The 21,056-nt window shown below is 42.1% G+C and overlaps 1 protein-coding gene across 1 annotated transcript in view; it reads left to right on the forward strand.

Annotated features, from left to right (window-relative positions):
• Window positions 1–21,056, forward strand: part of LOC149457286 (serine/threonine-protein kinase 17A-like) — a 96,229-nt gene that overhangs the window by 51,421 nt on the left and 23,752 nt on the right. Inside the window, exon 2 of the mRNA XM_089683943.1 lies at window positions 15,771–15,983. Within this exon, the coding sequence (XP_089540069.1) occupies window positions 15,771–15,983 (213 nt within the window). The remainder of the gene's footprint in view (window positions 1–15,770; window positions 15,984–21,056) is intronic.

A 21,056-nucleotide genomic window follows, 5' to 3' on the forward strand; every position in this document is an offset into this window, starting at 1 on the left:
CCAACCTTCAATCTTCTGGGGAAGCCATTCCTTTGTTGATTTGGATGTATGCTTTGGGTCGTTTTCATACTGAAAGATGAAGTTCCTCTTCATGTTCAGCTTTCTAGCAGAAGCCTGAAGGTTTTGTGCCAATATTGACTGGTATTTGGAACTGTTCATAATTCCCTCTACCTTGACTAATTCCCCAGTTCCAGCTGAATAAAAAAAAGCCCCAAAGCATGATGCTACCACTACCATGATTCACTGTTGGTATGGTGTTCTTTTGGTGATGTGCAGTGTTGTTTTTGCGGTAAACATTATGGAATTATGGCCAAAAGGTTCAGCCTTGGAAACCAGACCATAACACATTTTCCCACATGCTTTTGGGAGACTTCAGATGTGTTTTTGCTAAATTTATCCGGGCTTGGATGTTTTTCTTCCTAGGAAAAGGCTTCTGTCTTACCACTCTACCCCATAGCCCAGACATATGAAGAATACAGGAGATTGTTGTCACATGTACCACACAGCCAGTACTTGCCAGATATTCCTGCAGCTCCTTTAATGTTGCTGTAGGCCTCTTGGCAACCTCCCAGACCAGTTGTCTTCTCATCAATTTTGGAGGGACGTCCAGTTCTTGGTAATGTCACTGTTGCGCCTTATTTTCTTCACTTGATGATGACTGTCTTCACTGTGTTTCATGGTTTATCTAATGCCTTGAAAATTCTTTTGTGCCCTTCTCCTGACTGATACCTTTTAACAATGAGATCCCTCTGATGCTTTGGTAGCTCTCTGCGGACAATGGCTTTTGCTGTAAGATGCGACTAAGAAAATGTCATGAAAGATCAATTAGAACAAATTAACTTTATCAGAGGCGCTTTAAATGATGGCAGGTGTGTACAAACTCCTATTTAACATGGTTTTGATTCTGATAGCTTAATTCTGAACACAGCTACATCCCCACCAGGATGTGCACACTTATGCAACCACATTATTTTAATTTTATGTTTACTTCCCCCTCTAAAAGATTTCAGGTTGTTTTTAAATTGAGTTGTACAGTGTATAGGTCACATTAAAGGTGGAAAAAGTTCTGAAATGATTTATCTTTGTCTCATTTTTTTACATTACAGAAACCTGACAGGGGTGTGTAGACTTTTTATATCCACTGTATACTGATATGGACTGGGTAATGTGTTAGGAACGTAAAGATGCCCCATGGTTTAATGGAAATGAAAATGATCAACTATCAGAGGACTGAATTCAAAGACACCACGAAAATCAAAGTGAAAAAATTATGCAGCAGGCTAGTCCATTTTGCTGAAATTTCATTGCAGCAATTCAAAATGGTACTCAGTAGTATGTATGGCCCCCATGTGCTTGTATGTATACCTGACAACATTGGGACATGCTCCTATTGAGACGACGGATGGTGTCCTGGGGTATTTACTCCCAGATCTGGACCAGGGCATCACTGAGCTCCTGGACAGTCTGAGGTGCAACCTGGTTGCATCGGATCGACTGAAACATGATATCCCAGAGGTGTTCTATTGGATTTAGGTCAGGCAAACATGGAGGCCATTCAATGCTATCAATTTATTCATCCTCTAGGAACTGCCTGCATACTCACATGAGGCCAGGCATTGTCGTGCACCAGGAGGAACCCAGGACCCATTGCACCAGTGTAGGGTCTGACAATGGGTCCAAGTATTTCATCCCGATACCTAATGGCAGTCAGGGTGCCATTGTCTAGCCTGTAGAGGTCTGTGCGTCCCTCCATGGATATGCCTCCCCAGACCATCACTGACCCACCACCAAAACAGTCATGCTGAATGATGTTACAGGCAGCAGAACGTTCTCCACAGATTCTCCAGACCTTTTCATGTCTGTCACATGTGCTCAGGGTGAACCTACTCTGATCCGTGAAAAGCACAGTACACCAGTGGTGGACCTGCCAATTCTGGTGTTCAATGGCAAATGCCAATCGAACTCTATGGTGCCGGGCAGTGAGCACAGGGCCAAGTAGAGGACATTGAGCCCTCAGGCCACCCTCATGAAGTCTGTTTCTGATTGGTCAGAGACATTCACACCAGTGACCTGCTGGACGTCCTTTTGTAGGGCTCCGGCAGTACTCATCCTGTTCCTGCCTGCACAAAGGAGCAGATACCGGTCCTGCTGATGGGTCAGCTCTGGCTCCCCTAGAGTAACTGCTTGTCTCCTAGAATCTCTTCCATGCTCTTGAGACTGTGCTGGGAGACACAGCAAACCTTCTGTCAATGGCACATTTTGGTGTGCCATCCTGCAGGAGTTGGACTGCCTGTGCAACCTCTGTAGGTTCCAGGTACCGCCTCATGCGACACTGACCCTAGCCAAATGCAAAACTAGTGAAGAACAGTTAGAAAAGATGAGTAGAGAAAAAAATGTCAGTGGCCTCCACATGTAAAACCATTCTTGTTTTGGGGGTTGTTTCATTGTTGCCCATCTAGTGCACCTGTTGCTAATTTCATTAACACCAAAGCAGCTGAAACTGAATAACAACCCCCTCTGCTACTTAACTGACCAGATCAATATCCCAGGAGTTTAATTGACTTGTTCCTTTAATTTTTTTGAGCAGTGTAGTAAGAGAATAGGCATGCCCTAAGCTCCTAAGCTGAGTACACACCATTATTTATTTTTTCTCATTCAACTTGGATCCACGCAAAGGATGTGGATGTAGGAATCCTCCCCCCTTTGCAATTGTATTCTGATGGGGGGCTCTTCTGCTGTTGAAATACACTGATCAGTGCTGCAGCCAATTGGCTTAAAGCCACTGCTTGAAGGAGATTTTCCAGCAGGTTTGATCATCAGAAGCAGATCTACCAACCAGCTTCTGTTGAAATGGGAGGGCTACACACAGATTGGAGTTTGACCTTTCCCTGCTGAACCACCCAATTTTCAATTCAAGTATACCCAGCTTTAGTCTCTGGGTAGAGTGATCAAACCCTAAAGCCGGGTACACACAGGTAGTTTTTTTTTTGTCCAACCCAGCTTGCTAACAATGCACTGTCCCCTCTGACCTATTGTGTTCTGACAGGGGGACCACTTCCCCCCTTCCGGCAAAACACACCGGTCAGCTCTCACAACCTTTCCGGCATTCCTGTTCAACAGAAGCCGAACGTTAGGCTGGCTTCTGTTGGACCAACCAATAATGGCCCATATTTGGCCCATGTGTACCAGCCTTAAGCACTGTATTGTGGAATGCAGTGCAGGGGCGTGCCGAGGATCCCACTGTCAGGAACCCAAATCTTGTCCATAAAATGTTCTACTGGCATTCCAGGATAGTTACAACTATGTACTTTCAGTTTAAAAGTGCATCAAAACAAAAAGTGTTCAAAGCCTTCATTTGTACGGCTGTAAAAAAATGTGCTTACAGGCTTCATTGACACCAAGTCAGTTCCCCCTAGTCCCGCAGTCCCACTGTAAGTTGCTGATTGCTGCCATTACTTGTAAAAATTTAAAAAAATTAAGAAATCCCAGTATATATACCGCCATTTGTAATAACGCTATAACTTTCATGTAAACCAAATAATTTACACATATTGGGATTTTTTTTTAGCAAAGACAGGTAGCAGAATACATTTTGGCCTAAATTTATGCCAAAATTTGATTTACATTTTTTTACCGGACATGTTTAATAGCAAAAAGTCAAAAACATTGTTTTCTTCTCAAAATTGTCGGCCTCTTTTTTTTGTTATAGCTCAAACATGAAAAAACCGCACAGGCGATCAAATACAACCAGAAGAAATCTCAATTTGTGGGAAAAAAAGGACTCAAATTTCATTTGGGTGCAGCGTTGCATGACCACGCAATTGTCAGTTAAAGTAACGCAGTGCTCTAACACAAAAAATGACCTGGTCAGGAAGGGGGATAACTCCTCTGAAGGGCAAGGGGTTAAAAAAAGACTTTAGTATCACCTTAAAGTTTGTCTTTTTTTCTAAAGCAGCCAAAGCATTAGAAAAACCTCTCCCCTGTCAGCATGCTGCTGAGGGTGACCATTGCTCTCTGTGGGAAAACAGTGGTCTCTCTGCCAAGTTCCAGCAGGCTCTCCAGTCAGCGGGAGCTTGAGTTTTGCTGATTGCAGTAATAGGTGTGACTGAGCAGGGGTGTGTTGGATCCTCACTGATTTCTCACAGAGCAATTGAGAATTTGTGGTCCTTCTTTGTTAACACATTTGGTCCAGGGGGTACTTTTCTTCTTGTTAGCCATCTCCTGTTTGTGATCTGTTGACAAATGATTGGCAGGGCTATAGCTCACCCTTTTTTATGCACCTGGAATGTATTTTCCTGATTTAAACTGAAAGCCAGGCTTTAAAATGTTCTTATGGTTTGCACTGACCTGTTGTCTGCACTTATGTGACAGTTTTTTCCCCAACAAAGTGAAATCTAATCACATCCGCTGTTACAATGGTGGCCACTAGAGGGAACATCTACAAGTCTGTGCACAAAACATAGCAATCAATACATGGAACAGCAAGATTATCGGTTAAATGTTCTGTAATGAGAAATGTGCATCTACTGTAAAAGATCAATATCATTCTCCCTTCAGTGATCTTTATCTTACTAAAAGGATTATGGCCATAAAGATAAGGTCTGTTGTGGAGTCAGCCTGTAGCCAGCCTTCACAAGGTTATCTATTAGCACAGCACCTGATTTTCAGCCAATGGCCAGGTAACCCAGGTAATCACTTTGAAGTGGAGGATTACCGGTAGAGTGCTGAGCCTGATAAAACCAGTTTTGTCCGATCTAATCCAACATCATCTTTTTATACTCATTGTAATGCCTGAAAATACATTCCCATATCTTACATGTTTACCCTGATTCTTATCAAATGTTTGAACTGTAAAAATACGGCAAACACTAAAATGTATTCAGAAATAATATAAAATAAACAGTGATTATTGTTGAGTCTTATGCAGGACAAAGACGGGTCGTTTATCGGCCGAATTTTCGTCCGCATGAAAAATCAGCCAATAATCACGCAATTAGTGGGGCCAGCCCGTCGGCCGTTTTTCAGGGATCTCCTCCTTTATTTTTATTGGTCATGCTGGAAAATCCGCAAAAAACTGCCGTTTTTCGTAGACATGGGTGGCAGCTTCGGCAACGGGGCCGACCGATTTTTCATTTATCAGCTGAAAATTCGGACGATAAACAGCCCGTCTATGGCCTACCTTTTCATTTAGTCCAGGGGTCTTCAGACTTTATAAACATAGGGCCAGTTTATTGTGCTTCAAACTTTAGGGGGGCCGGACTGTGACCAGTGGGAGAAGAAAATGTCCTGGCATCAATGGGAATAAACAATGCTCATCATTGGTATTAGGAGAGTAATAGTGCCCCATCATTGGTATCAGTGGAAGGAATAGTGCCCCATCGTTGGTATCCGTGGAACGAATAGTGGCACATCATTGGTGTCAGTAGGAGGAATAGTGCCCCATCATTGGTGTCAGTAGGAGGAATAGTACCCCATCATTGGTATCAGTGGAAGGAGGCATGACCCATCATTGGTGTCAGTAGGAGGAATAGTGCCCCATCATTGGTGTCAGTAGGAGGAATAGTGTCCCATCATTGGTATCAGTAGGAGAAATAGTGACCCATCATTGGTGTCAGTAGGAGAAATAGTGACCCATCATTGGTGTTAGTAGAAGTAGTGACCCATCGTTGGTGTCAGTAGGAGAAATAGTGTTTCATCATTGGTGTCAGTGGGAGGAATAGTGACCCATCATTGGTGTCAGTAGGATAAATAGTGACCCATCGTTGGTGTTAGTAGAAATAGTGACCCATTGTTGGTGCCAGTAAGAAGAATAGAGCCCCATCCTTGGTGTCAGTAGAAGGAATAGTTTCCCATTGATGATATCAGAGGGAGGAATGGTGCCCTATCATTGGTATCAATGAAAGGAATAGTGCCCCATCATTGGTGTCAGTAGAAGGAATAATGCCCCATCATTGGTGTCAGTAGGAGGAATAGTGTTCCATCGTTGGTGTCACTAAAAGGAATAATGCCCCATCATTGGTGTCAGTAGGAGGAATAGTGTCCCATCGTTCGTGTTAGTAGGAGAAATAGTGTCCCATCGTTGGTGTCAGTAGGAGAAATAGTGACCCATCGGTGTCAGTGGGAGAAATAACGACCCATTATTGGTGTCAGTAGGAGAAATAGTGCCCCATCGTTGGTGTCAGTAGGAAAAACAGTGACCCATGGTTGGTGTCAGTGGGAGAAATAGTGACCCAATAGACACCCATGTGTAAGCTATGACCAGAGCTATTTATGACTAGAGCTCTCAGAGCTTTATCTTTGTGCACTGTGTAAGCAATCCTTCTCTCATTGACCTTTGACACTAATGGGCAAATTAAGATGGAATTTTAGACAGAGCAGTCTTTCATCATTGGTGTGTTGTCAGATGATCGTTGTCAGATGATCACCGTCAAATTATTTATTTATTTATTACAGGTACTTATATAGCGCTGTCAATTTACGCAGTGCTTTACATATATATTGTACATTCACATCAGTCCCTAACCCTCAAGGGGCGTACAATCTAAGGTTACAGTAAATATCAAATAGGGGTCATTGGGTTCATCTTCCAGAATCTTCACAGTGACCTTGGCTCTTTGTGGTCAAGAATACAGCATACATGAATGTGCAACTTTAGCCCCTTTCCTAGAGGTATGCCTGTACACACAGAAACAGCTCTTTAAAATAACTAAGTTATATGGTGTTCTTTATAGATAATGTCTTTCCATCAAACACTGATATATCAGAGTTTGGTAGATGCTGAAGAGTCAAAACGCAAATTTTTCTTACTAAGCCCTGCGGGCTGCTGAGTATCTGAGTAGTACTTGCATCTGATTGGATGCAAGCCCTGTTCGGCAAATAATGTTTATATTGACGAAAGTGCGGGGTTATTGGATGTAATTGGGGAAGTGTATGGCCAGATTTACATCATGAAGGTGTCATGCACACTGGGCTTTAGCCCTGATGCATGAGACTCTGGCATTTAGTTGCAGCTGTAGGCCAGAGGTGCACTGTCCAGTCCTAAGGACAGCAGCCTGACAACTGTTGCGGCTGGGCAGTGCAACTATATATATATATATATATATATACATATGTGTGTATGTATATATATATATATATATATATATATATATATATATATATATATGTTTAGGGCAGTATGTGGCCAGGGAAAAATACCTGGAATGCAGGCAGTCTGTGTTTCAGGCGTTCATCGTTGGGCAAATACTACCCTAAGCAGAAGTACGGCTGAATGTACCACTCGACCCCTTCCAGCCACAGCAGTTCTCAGGCTGTCGTATACTATCATAGAGTTTGACAGGCTACTGGCAGCAGGGCCACAGCTAAACACCAAAGCCTCACACTCCGGGGCTAACCACCCAGTGTGCATGAGACTTTAGGGACTCCATTGGTGAACAGCATTTGCACCATTGTGTTCTGCTGTCTAAAATAAAGCTTTATATTAGGTGGCCGTTATAACACCATGCAGAGCAATAATTAGATGTAATAACTTCCACACGATGCCTGTCCATACCATGCCAGTTGGCAGTAACACTTTGGAATGAGGCTATTCTTTGGCTTTCTCATAAAGCATTCGTGTTTACTTGCAGGAACCTCTGTGGAAGCAGACTGTTCCCATTCATGAAAAGTCACTCAAATGACTTCTCATGAATGGGCTTGTTGTAAAGTTCTTTTTTGATTTGTTTCATTTGTGCTTGGTGGCCACTCATGTATGTGTGCATTTTCCCATGTCCAAATCAGAAGATGCATGTTATCATATTTATTGGTCACATGCTGGTAACGCTGTGTGCTAATTGACACACCTACCTTATAGCTAATACATACTTCTAAATTGCAACCAACCTAACATAAATTACCAATTGTATTTGTAATTATAACTTTGTCATTTTTGCAGCCGCCCTGCTTGTCTCATGCTGGCCATGCACTAAGCAAATTTCAGATGGTTCCTGATGAACTTGCCACAATTTGAACAGTGGGTGACCTTGTGGGCATCCTCCCACCCAACGTGCTTCAGTGTGAAAAATCTAAGGAGCCAGGTAGTGGCCTTGAGGGTCAGCACTCGGAATACAATAGCGGGCAGGGGAGAGTCCTCCATTCATGCTGTTTAGCAAGATTTGGGGAATCTACAGTCTTCTCTTATTTAGCCCTAAGGACAATATTTCCAGAGAAATATTGTCCATGAAGGCACTGAACTGCTTGTCAAAAGCTTCTGAGCCAACAGAGAGCAGAGTATGCTCTTTGTTCAATCTTATGAAAACCTTATACTCTATGCTCTAGTTGGGCTGTGGGTTGGAGACAGTACAATATAAGGACTGCATGGTGGAAGGAGCCACATCACACTGCATGGAAGCAGATATTCAGGAAATCAAGTGTTAGACAACCAAAAGGGCAAGACTTCTGCAACACATAGGGACTCTTTATGACTGGTATAGTACCACTGGATTGGCGTAAGGCCAATGTGGTACCGATATTTAAAAAGGGGTCAAAATCTTTACCAAGTAATTATAGACCTGTTAGTTTAACTTCTATAGTTGGGAAGATACTGGAGAGTTTTATAAAAGACCACATAGATGAGTTCTTGCTGGAAAAAAATATTATAAGCAACAGACAGCATGGATTCATGAAAGACAGAAGTTGTCAAACAAATCTGATTTCTTTTTATGAGTAGGTGAGCAAAACCTTGGACAGAGGGGTGATGGTGGACGTGGTATACTTGGATTTTGAAAAGCATTTGACACAGTTCCCCACACACGGCTAATGTGTAAGGTAAAGTCCACAGGCTTGGAAAATCTGTATGTAAATAGATAGAAAACTGGCTAAAAGATCGGATTCAAAGAGAAGTGTTTAATGATTCACACTCTGAATGGTCTAGGGTTGTCAGTGGTGTACCCCAAGGTTCAGTGTTGGGACCCTTACTTTTTAACATATTTATAAACAATATAGGGTCTGGGATTAAAAATACAATTTCAGTCTTTGCAGATGACACCAAGATGTGCAGTGGAATAATGTCCTTACAGGTTGTCTCCAATTTACAAGCTGACCTCAATGCGCTGTGTAATTGGGAAGCTATGTGGCAAATGAGGATTAATGTTGATAAATGTAAGGTTCTGCACTTGGGGGCTAAGAATATTCATACATCATACATACTGGGGGGGGGGGGTACAATTGGGGGAATCAATGGTGGAGAAGGATCTGGGAGTTCTGGTAGATCACAAGCTTAATAATGGCATGCAATGCCAAGCTGCAGTTTCTAAATCCTCTCTTGTACTGTATTAAAAGAGGTATAGATTCCAGAGAGAGCGGTATCATTTTACCCCTGTACAAATCATTAGTAAGACCTCATCTGGCACCAGTTTACAAAAAGAACATTGGGGAACTGGCGAAAGTACAGAGAAGGGCAACCAAACTGATAAGAGGCATGGAGGGGCTCAGCTATGAGGACAAATTACAGGAACTGAATTTATTTTCTTTTGAGAAGAGGAGATTAAGGGGAGATATGATCAACGTATATAAAAAATACATCAGTGGTTCATATAGTGAACTCGGTGTAGAGTTATTCACCCTGAGGTCATCACAGAGGACAAGGGGGCACTCTTTACGTCTGGAGGAAAAGAAATTAAATCTCCAAACACGGAAAGGTTTCTTCACAGTGAGAGCTGTGAAAATGTGGAATAGACTCCCTCAAGAGTTGGTTCTGGCCAGCTCAGTAGATTGCTTTAAAAAAGGCCTGGATTCTTTCTTAGATACACAGAATATAACTGGATACTAACATTTATAGGAAAAAGTTGATCCAGGGAATATCCAATTGCCTCTCGGGGGATCAGGAAGGAATTTTTTTCCCTGAAGGAGCAAATTGGGTCATGCTTTGTTGGGTTTTTTTTACCTTCCTCTGGATCAACTGTGGGTATAGGATTCTAACTTTTTTTTTTTTTTTTTTTTTTAGTGGTTGAACTGGATGGACTTTTGTCTTTTTTCAACCAGACTAACTTTGTAACTGTAACTGTGGTCCAGGAGTCGGATGCAGCCCTTTGCATGCCTTTATCCGGCCCCTGGAGCACTATTCCTCCTACTGATGTGAGACACTGATACCAACAATAGGCCACTATTCCTCCCAATGATTTCAACAATGCGGCACTTTTCCTCCCCCTAATACCAGATGTGAAGATGTTTACTCCCATTTATGCCAGGAAAATGTCCACCCCCACTGGCCCATGGAGCACTATTCCTCCCACTGATATGAGACACTATACTGCCAACTTACATCTACAATGGGGCACCATTTCTCCCACTGCGACCAACAATGGACCAATATTCTTCCAATGATATCAACGTTGGGGCACTATTCCTCCCCCTAATACCAAATGTGGCAATGTTTACGCCTGTTGATGCCAGGAAAATTCCCACTCCCGCTGGCCACATTTCGGCCCCCCTAAAGTCTGAAGGACAATAAACTGACCCTTTGTTTGGAAAGTTGGAGACTCCTGGCATAGAGCATGAATGATTATATGATTATATTGAAAGATAGTCGTTGAAGTTTTTGCAGATAGAACTAATACAGCTTTAAAGTTGGCCATACACTAACAGATTTTTGTTCAGAATTTTTCATTTTAAGAACATCCAACTTTCTAATTGTTAGTTGGGTCAACTCGATTCTCGTTTTTAAACAGTTTAGAACATTTTTCTTCAATTAGCATATTTCTAACAATGAACGTGGTTTTTGGCCAGAAAAGTCCATTAATTTCAATATCTAATGTTAGAAGCAAACAAACCTAACCACTTGCCCCTCAGAGGATTTACCCCCTTCCTGACCAGGAAATTTTTTACTGCGTTACTTTAACTGACAATTGCGCGGTCATGCAATGCTGCACCAAGATTAAATTTACGTCCTTTTTTTCCCCACAAATAAAGCTTTCTTTTGGTGTTAGTTGATAGCCTCTTCATTTTTTATTTTTTCCACTTTAAACAAAAAAAGACTGACAACTTTGAAAAAAAAATTATATTTTTGACATTTTGCTATTAAACATGTCCAGTGAAAAAATTTAAAAATCAAATCTCATCATAAATTTAGGCCAAAATGTATTCTGCTACGTCTTTGCTAAAATAAATCCCAATACATGTAAATTAATTGGTTTACGTGAAAGTTATAGTGTTTAGAAAATGTGGTATATATATATATATATATATATATACTGGAATTTTTTTTTTTTACTAGTAATGGCGGTGATCAGCAACTTATAGCGGGACTGTGGGACTGCAACAGGCATTCTAAAACTGGGGGGACTGACTAACTGTCACTGACATCCCCAGTAACACCAATACAGTGATCAGTGCTAATAAAAAGCACTGACACTGTACTAATGACACTGGGCAGGAAGGGGTTAACATCTGGGGTGATCAAAGGGTTAACTGTGTGTGTTTTACACTGTAAGCACACTGCTTTGTATGACTCTGCTATGCAGTCATACAAAGCAGTGCAGGAGCTGACAGGGGAGAGATCTGTATTGTTTACATACAGGTCTCTCCCCGTCGCTGATACTCGGAGATCGCCGGGTGACGGCAGTGAATAACCGGCCGGGACCCGGTGATTGACAGCTGAAGCTGCAAATGGCGGTGTGCACCTTCTACATGTAAATGCAAAATCAGGTATACATACGTGATTTTGTGCAGCCATGCCGACCTGTAACAGTATTTCTGCTATAGGGTGGCGCGGAAGCGGTAAAGTACTCTTGAACATATTTTGTCATGTCATCTAATGTATTATTATTATACAGGTTTTATATAGTACCAACTGTTTACGCAGTGCTTTACAACATGAGGATGAACAGTACAATTACAATACAGTTTAATACAGTACTAAGGGCCCTGATCGTTAGAGCTTACAATCTAAGAGGAAGGGTCAAGAAATACAAAAGGTAATAAAATAAAAGTACAGTTGTTAGGTGAAGGCAGGATAGGGTTTTCAGGAATAGTCTAAAAGTAAACAGAGTAGGAGATAGTCAGACAGATTGGGGTAGGGAGTTCCAGAGGATGGGAGAGGCTTGGGATAAGTCCTGGAGATGACCATGGGAGGAAGTGAAAAGATAGCTAGAGAGCAGATCTTGGGAGGAACGAAGAGAATGATTTGGCTGGTATTTTGAGACTAGGCTAGTGATGTATCAGGGGGCAGAGTTGGAGATGGCTTTGTATGGTTTTGTTAGTATTTTGAATATAATTTGTTGGGTGAGTGGAAGCCAGTGGAAGGAAGGCAGAGAGGGGTAGCAGACACTGAGCAGTTGGTAAGGTGGATGTGCTGAAATTTTTCATAGGAATGTTCATACAAATGTTTGTTTGAAAATGTGATATTGTATGGCTAGTTTACAAGCAGTGAATACTGTCTAATGTGCAGAGACATTTTATCAAAGTAACATCCAACAGTGTGGTCATTATTGATTTCCCCAAGTTTAATGAGCTTTATCCTCTGACCATGTCTGATCTAATGGCACTCTCACTTAACCGTATGCTACTACCACAAATATAACAGCCATATAATAATACATCATAATATGATGATAATTGTTAATGGAGGCTTCAGTCCTCCTGCTAGTTCAGAGTATGGCTGTATACTCTTGGGATCCATGTTGAGGGATAATCACTAGATTTACATCTTGGGGCATTTGGTTTTAATGGAGCAGAGTTCCTGCTGAGTTCCTTGAAATGCGCTGTACAGATGGATGGTTTCTAGTGTTTATTTAATTTGATGTGGCTGACAATTGTAGCTTTGTATACAGCAGCAAATGCAGAAGCAGAAGAAAAGAACTCCTAAAAGATGTGTTTACAGATGCTTGTGGCAAGCGTGGGATGGGTATGCTTCACTGAAGACAACTCTGCTTCCTCCCTGAATATGTGAAGACTTCCTGTGAGCTTTCATCTTATTGCTTCTACTGCTGAACTATCATTAATCTCAGCTCCACAGAAGGAGGGAAAGCTGGGTATAGATAAAACATTATTTTGTCAGAATTACAAAAGATCCAACATACTATCTCTTCTACAAATCTTAGACTTTTGCTTCATGACACTTGTATGTTTGTAATCACAAGCTTATTGATTTGAATCCCAGACACAGCATTATCGGCATGGAGTTTGCATGTTCTCCTATGCTTTTGTGGGTATTCTCCAAGTACTCCGGTTTCCTCCCTTCAAAGGCATGCTGGTAATGTAATTGGCTGCTGTCTAAAGCTGGCCATACACTAGTAGAATGCCAGCCAAAGAACATTTGTTCAATCTTCCAAATGTTAATGGACTATTCGATGTTCGTTTTTTTAACCGCGGTAATGATACAATTTAAAGGAGCAGGATGAATAATTGTTCTTGAAGGAACAACTGTGCAGGAAATTGTGCAGGAATGTCTATTCACTCCAATATTTCTTGTTAATAGCATACTACATTTTGAAATACTTTTTAACATGTGAGTTCTGGAAAGGTTTTCTCCCTTCTTGACCAGGGCATTTTTTGCTATTCATCACTGCACTATTGTAACTGGCACTTGCTAGGTCATACAACAATACAGTATACCCAAATTGTATTTATACCATTTTTTCACACAAATAGAGTTTTCTTTTGGTGGTATTTGATCACCACTGCTATTTTAATTTTGAATAGAGTAAAGCTGGGTTTAATACACCAATTTGTTTTTAAATCCACCAGCAGGTGGAAGAAAGAAAAACTCACCGATTCCTACATCCACACAAGTGATATTGTATTCTGACAATGGGGACTTTTTTCCATCAGAATACAATGATCAGCATTGCAGCCATTGGCTGCAGCAGCTGATTGAATGCTGGTTTTCCAGCAGGACTAATGATCAGCTTCTGATAAACAGAGAGGGTTGCACACAGGTCGAAATTTATCAACTTCTTGCTGAACCAACCATAACCAGCTTTAGAGATGATTACAGCAATTACAAATATTCATATGAACATGACTTCATGAATGTCGTTTAATTACGTGCCGCCTGCCCACAGTAGTTATTAGAGAGGCACCAAAATTTTGGCAGCCGAAATAAAGCTGCCGAAAAAGCTCTATCAGCATGTTGCCAATAGCAAAAAAGTGAGCTGATACAGGTGCTGATGAGATACCCAGACTCCATGAGGAGCAGGCTTTTGGTCAGGGAGTTTGGTGCAGATTGGGGGGGGGGGGGGGTGGCAGAGAAAGGCAGGAGAGGAGGTAAGCAGTGTATACAGTGAGGGCGCAGTATATACAGAAAGGCTCCCTCACTTGCTGCCGCTAAATGTCATTGCTGTTTTGTTTTTGCAATTGCCGGCTCTTTTTTTTCTTCACTTTATAGCTCAGAGAAGGAGCTGTCATTCACTCTGTTGCTAAAGTAAACAAAGGGGCAGGGTCACTGGGTCCCTGTAACACTTATATGCTATCACATAGGGGACTATTGGTCTCTTATGTGATAGCAATAAAATCATAAGTTAAAAAAATAAATAAAAACACACATTAATGTAAAAAAAAATACAAAAAAAAAAAATTTGAGCCTCCCCATCCCCACATGTGCAGACACAGCATGGTCAGTGCACCACTAGTAGTTATACCTGACCATGCTGTGGTTGGAGTCAGAGCGATTTTGTCAACAGGTCCACGGCAATGATTCATGGCTGAGACCTGCTGGTCAGCTGTCTAATCACTGATCAGCAATCTGGATGTTTCTTTTCTCTGCAAAGCAGTTAGAAAAAAACATCAAGATAGAACATAAAAGCAGCACATATTACACATATAACACATTGTTAGGCATATAGTTAACCCTTTTGATTGATGTTAACTCAAAAAAAATACATTTGTCTCAAAATTTTTCTGCATTAGCTATGGCATCCTAGAGAAAGTGAAACTACAGGCAGATGTAAAAAACCCCCATTATATCAGATATATGTTTGTAAAAAATGCTAAATCTAGTTGCTGACAGAGCCAGTATAAGTACCTACATTCTTTCCTTATATTAGCATTTTGTAATACTCTGCATGGGGAGAGATTGGCAGCTCTGCGGTATTGCACAGTGCTGTCAGTCTAACATTGGATGCTTACTGAATGGAGGTATGAGCAAAATGATGACTTAATTTGTGTTACAATGCTCCTTTATTGCCCGTTCCTTACACTTGAGTCATGTTGCTTAAAGCAGCCCTTTCTTGAAAAGAAATGCCTGTAAAAGAAGACAGTAAATACTCACCTTTTCTCATGCTTGTGCTACCAAACATCACTCGGTTCGCTATTCTCCCTACTTCAAAATCTGTTGCAAAACTGACACTTCTGTTAGTGTCAATCTCTTTTCTCTCACTGGCTCCTCCCCCTGACCTTCATGACACTGTAGGACACAACATTGATGTGGACATCAGCAGGAGGAACTCCTAGGGGACCCAGAGGATCAACATTCCCAGAAGTGTTATTTCCCAATGGAATTCTGTTGATGGCAACCTGTGAACAGAGCAGTGTGTGAAGTATTTATTACCGTCTCCTATTAGAGCATGACACCCTTTACAGTACACTAAGTATTCTAGGTGCCTTTTGGTGGGTGGAGACATTGTTTGCATGTTGGATGTTTACTGATTTTAGTCTGATATCTGTAGCCAGCTCTTGGACTTTCATCAAATAAACCACCTAATCTGTATATACAGAACGTTGTCTTCTCTGAATTTACAGTTAACTTTCGTTCATAGTAAACCTAAAATAAATTATTTTCTTTCATTTTCTTCTAGGGGAAAATTTGCAGTGGTCAAAAAATGTGTAGAATTGGTGACCGGAAAAGAATATGCAGCAAAGTTCCTGAGAAAGCGCAGGAAAGGGGAAGATTGCCGCAATGACATCATCAATGAGATTTCTGTATTGGAAATGGCCCGCTTCTCACCCTATGTGGTGGATCTTCATGAGGTCTACGAGACAAACAGCGAAATCATCCTGGTCATGGAATAGTAAGTGGGAACATAATAAGAAGATGTTCTGCGCAGGGAAAGCATAGTAAGCTGCATCAACCAAAACATTTAACCAGTTTGGAATGTTCAGGAAAATGAATGGTTGCTATGGGTTACTGTGTATAGTGTTTTCTGCTTTAGTAAAGGTGAATGGCAGACTTCCTTAAAGCCCAACTCCGGGCAAATGAAAAATGATCCTTTGCAGTTGGGATGTCCACACTGTAAGAGTTAATTGCTTATTTAGGTCCAGGGGAACAATAAAAGGGGATTTACTTACCCATTCCTACCCACAGCTAGACCAGTCACCACAATGTCTGCACCCCTACCCCAATTCCACCAGTCCAGAGTCCTGATGTCATCCAGACCAGAACAGTGACCATAACTCTGCGCTGGATGTGAGGATGCCAAGGGACAGTCCAGCAATAGGAGAATGGGGGAGTACCCCCTGCAAGGGGAGCCGAGAATCAGGTAAGTGAAACCTTTTCTCCTTCCCACCTAGACAAAAGCAGCAATTAATATTTGCAGTGCCTCACTTCAAGAAGTCATTTTTTCTTTTCCCAGACATAGGCATTAAAGTAAACTTGCCACTTTGCCCATGATGCATTGCTCAGTCCTGGAGTCACAGATCACTAGGCCGGAGCACTGTCTCAATGAGGAGGAGGCTCATTAGCCCTTTGTAAGCTCTGAAAAATCCACTCTGTCAAGGTGTAGGCACTAGCTTTGCAACAAGAGGGCAGATGTCTGACTGGTTTCACATAGCTTATATGCCTTACAGAGGAGACCAGTCACTAGCAGGCAGTAAGGTCTGGACTCTTATAGCGCCTAAAGCTAATCAATTGATCACTGATCAATTTTTTTTTTGTTCATTCAGCCTAATGGTGCAGATGGACGAATGTTCCCTGCTGGGCTGTTGAATACTGCCACCTGTGCCTGCTATCAGAATTCACAAACAGCAGCTACTTCTGACTGAAGTTAGATGGCGGCTGTCCTAACTGTTTCTTCCTTTCTACCCGCTTATCAACATACTAATGACATTTTTAAATAAAACTGTTTTGTTTTAATTACATAGCATATTTTAGACCCAGTGAAATCATCACTGGGTCTCTGTTCATCTCTATGTAATTCAGACAGATCATGGCTGGTGGGGGAGTCAGCAGAGTGCTGTATATAGCTTCTTGAAGACATCACAGCACCTTGTCTTAGTACGCTTCTCAAGAGCCCACAGCCCTGCTGCTTGAGGAATTATGCAAATATCAAAATGCCTTAATGAGTGGATGCCAGTCTGGAGAAGGTAGAAAATACCCGGATCTGCATTTACCAGCATACCACTGCAGCCTGTCATTGACTTGTACAGACTGTTGTACACAACACCTGATACTCCCGGGCTCAGACGTCTGTCTGCTTCTTACAGTGTAAGCACCTCTGTGTCCAGGCAAATGAGCCCTAAAAATGCACACAGCATCCACAATGGTGTTTGCCTTATATCTTTTTTTTATGTGACTACCTGGGCAGTGTGCTGGCTATTTCTTGTAATTGAGTTATAACATGGTGTCACCATAAGGTGATCATCCCAGCACTGGGTGTATGGGTAAAATGCTGGATGGATTGGATAGTTAGGCCAGCCATAGATGGATTGAATCTTGGCCGGTTCAGCAGGGACTGGCTGATATTTGATCCATCTATGGGCAGGCTGGTTGTACTGAAGTTGATCCATCAAATTAATTCAGTACACACGGCCTGCTGAATTCATCATACATACACATACTATGGCTGTTTTAGACAGGAACCAATTAACCTACCAGCATGTCTTTGGTGTGTGGGAGGAAACCCACACAGGCACAGGGAGAACATGCAGAGTCTAGGCAGGTAGTGCCGTGGTTGGGATTCAGATCAATGACCCTAGTGCTGCCAGGCGGAAGTGCTAACCACTTAGCCACTGTGCCGCCCAGTGATCAGTGTATTCTGCCAGCAGAGAAGACTTTCCGCCGGCAGAATACAATAGTGTTGTGGGAGGGATTCCCCCATCCACACTGACTGTGTGGATGGGGGAATTGAGTGATTTTCTTTTCCCTGCTACCTGTGGTTGTGTTATCTATGGCCTGCCTTAGCTTGTTATAACTCTCTGTGTCTTGGTTAGGGCCAGTTCACACTAGATGCAGTCCAGTGCGGGTTGTTTTTTTCTGCATCAAAAATGCATGGACAGTAGGTTATATGGGTTCCAATGGCCTAGTTCACACCAGTGCAGTCAATTCCAGTGTGTTCCAGTGCAGAAACAAAAAGTAGAACAAGCTGCATTCTTTCTGTACAGAACTGTACTGGAACACATCAAAATGAGGCTTTTGGAGGGCCGGATCATGGCCATTTTGAGTAGAAAATATCCTGGCATCAGTGAGAGTAAACAATGAACCATCTTTAGAATCAGGTGAGAGTATTTGGGGTTAATGGGAGGAATAGTGCCTCATTCTTGATGTCAGTGGAAGGAATAGTGCCGCATTGTTGGTGTTGGTGGCAAAAATGATGCCCCACCCCATTGTAGGTGTCAGTGGGAGGGATATTGTCCCAAGGGCCGGATACAGGCAAGCAAAGGGCTGCATCCGGCCCCATGGCCACAGTTTGGAGATCTGTGCTTTATGTCACTGTCCGGCAAGCTTCAAAACAGGGAGTAAAGGGGAATTATCTCATTGACATCACAGACAGCAATACAATCTGGGAAGAATCTGTGAATCCCAGTGGCTGGAATAACAGGTGTGAAGAGCTGCAGTCTGTCAGTGCAATGACGTGCTGGTGGTGGCTGTCAGCTATGTGTGACTGTTTGCACATCCAGCAATTACCTGCGGTTAGGAAAAGGTGACCCTGACTGGATGCACACAGAGTGTCCAGCCATGATCACCGCAGGTAATCACCGGGTGTGCAAACAGTCATGGGCACTATGGCTTGTTGTTGCATTGTATAGGCCACAGTTCTTCACACACCTATCATTCCATGAGGCACCAAGTTCTTGCCGCTGAAATTTGCTGGGTGTGCTAATCACCCATGTGAATGTAACCTAAAGCATACAAGACTTTGCATTTCTTAACTGTGTTCAAATTCCTAGTAGATCACCTTGTAAACCCGCAGTATCTTTCTGAGAATCTTGCATGTCAGTCTATGTAGACCGCACACAGGTGACCACATCCTAGCCACCTGACAGACACTGTCTGTAAATATGTTCCAGATCTAAGTATCACCTTATAAGGGGATTGTGAAAGTATGTCAGCAAACCATGCAAATAAACCTTTAAATGTGTGGTTTGCTCTTACAGAAATTCTTCCCACTGCTGACAACTTCTCTGAGCTGTTTGTGTACCACATCAACCATAAAGAATCAATTTACACATCGGCCTTAGACAGAAATATATAGTTGCTGCTGCAGATGAAGCTGGGAAGGCATATTCAGGTTCAGTGATGTCATGATGGTTCAGGGATATTTTATGATTCTAATGAAGTCAGGACCCATGTATGTTAAATTATTCTTGCCATGTGTTAATGCACACGTGTTGTGGTACATGTTAAAGTGTTACTAAACCCACAGCAGTAAAATCAGTTTGTATATGCAGAAAGGCATGCTTGTTATACTCCCTATGGAACCTAAGGGGTTGATCCTCTACATTGTGTTAAAAGTCTGTTTGATCCTGTCCTCTCTGATTCTCCCCTTCTTCTCCCCTGATAGAACAGAGCCCTAGGAGACACTCTAGACATGTTCGGTTTAGTGTGTAGTGATAGAGAGTTGTTTTTGTTTTTTTTTGGGGGGGGGGTTTGGGGGGGGTGCATGTGATCAGCACAGGGTCAATCAGGACTGTTCAGACAGAGGGTCAGGGGCTATGCAGCCTCATAGGATAGTCCGAGCAGAATGAAAACTCCTCCTACAAGATTTAACCAGTGCTCGGCTCTACACTAATATAATTCACAAGACTGCTATATACTGCTGATGAGAAAAGGTATATTGCAGTTTATATTTACTAGAATAATTGCATTTCCATGTTCTGTGTACTGTGGGGGACCAGATATAGTGAATGCAGGGTCCTGGGTTTAGTAACACTTTAATGTATGTTGTGTTAAAGTGGTAGTAAACTGCATCAAAAGAAAAAAAAGAGAAAAAAAAAACCCTGCAAGGTAAAGCCATAATGTGCTAGTATGCATTGCATACTAGTACATTATGAAGGACTTACCTTGAAACGAAGCCCTCCAGCAGAGCACTATCATGGCTTCCCAGGGCTTCCATCTTCCTTCTGCCCACGTGGAGTCCCAGGCCATGACCCAGTGCTCCAAAGGAGCGGCACAGGTATGCCATTCCTTCAGAGCACATGCACTGGCTATAAAAAAAGGGCTCACTTTTAAGAGATATTAATTTTACCTACTGGTAAGCTTTATTATACGCCTACCTGTAGGTACAATTATTAAAGAAGAGTTTACTGCCACTTTAAGGCAGCCCATTTATAATAAATTACATTTTGTAAACAATGCAGCACACCACAAAGCACAGTACATACACTGTGGTGCACTGTCGTGCATTGAGTTATTCGGTAGAATGTATAGGGTTACCATTCACATACAGCAGGTATGGTGCCACACTTTTTAGCATGCACTGCCATAACACACAAATGTGGATGGACATTCAAGGTTATGTTCATCCAGAATAGATTTGCATTAATGAGCAGATACTGTAGAATTATTCACCACCATCATAAATCTCTTGGGGACCTGTTAAATGTTTAAAGGCTACCTACTCTCCATGGGCGTGTTTGTTGGGCCTTGTTGAAGGGTTGGCCCCTACAGTAGTGGAACAGACTATGCTTAGTCCCCTTCTATTTTACGCTAGGTAGGCCATCACCCATACCTGGAGAAAGCCTGTCCCGCACACTGAAGCATTTTGGAAACAGCTGGTTAACATCAATCTCCCTTTGCATAAGGACACTTATTGTAACAGGAAATTTGATAAGGTATGGTCAAATGGCTTAATAATGACATCACTGCTCCGATGTCTGATGCCCCTTGAAATTGTGATTTCTTCTCCCTTAATGTTTAGCATTTTTGG

This window comes from Staurois parvus, unplaced genomic scaffold (assembly GCF_062004578.1).
Source record: "Staurois parvus isolate SC_StPar_1 unplaced genomic scaffold, SC_StPar_1.0 ptg000328l, whole genome shotgun sequence".
Classification (NCBI taxonomy): Eukaryota; Metazoa; Chordata; class Amphibia; order Anura; family Ranidae; genus Staurois; species Staurois parvus.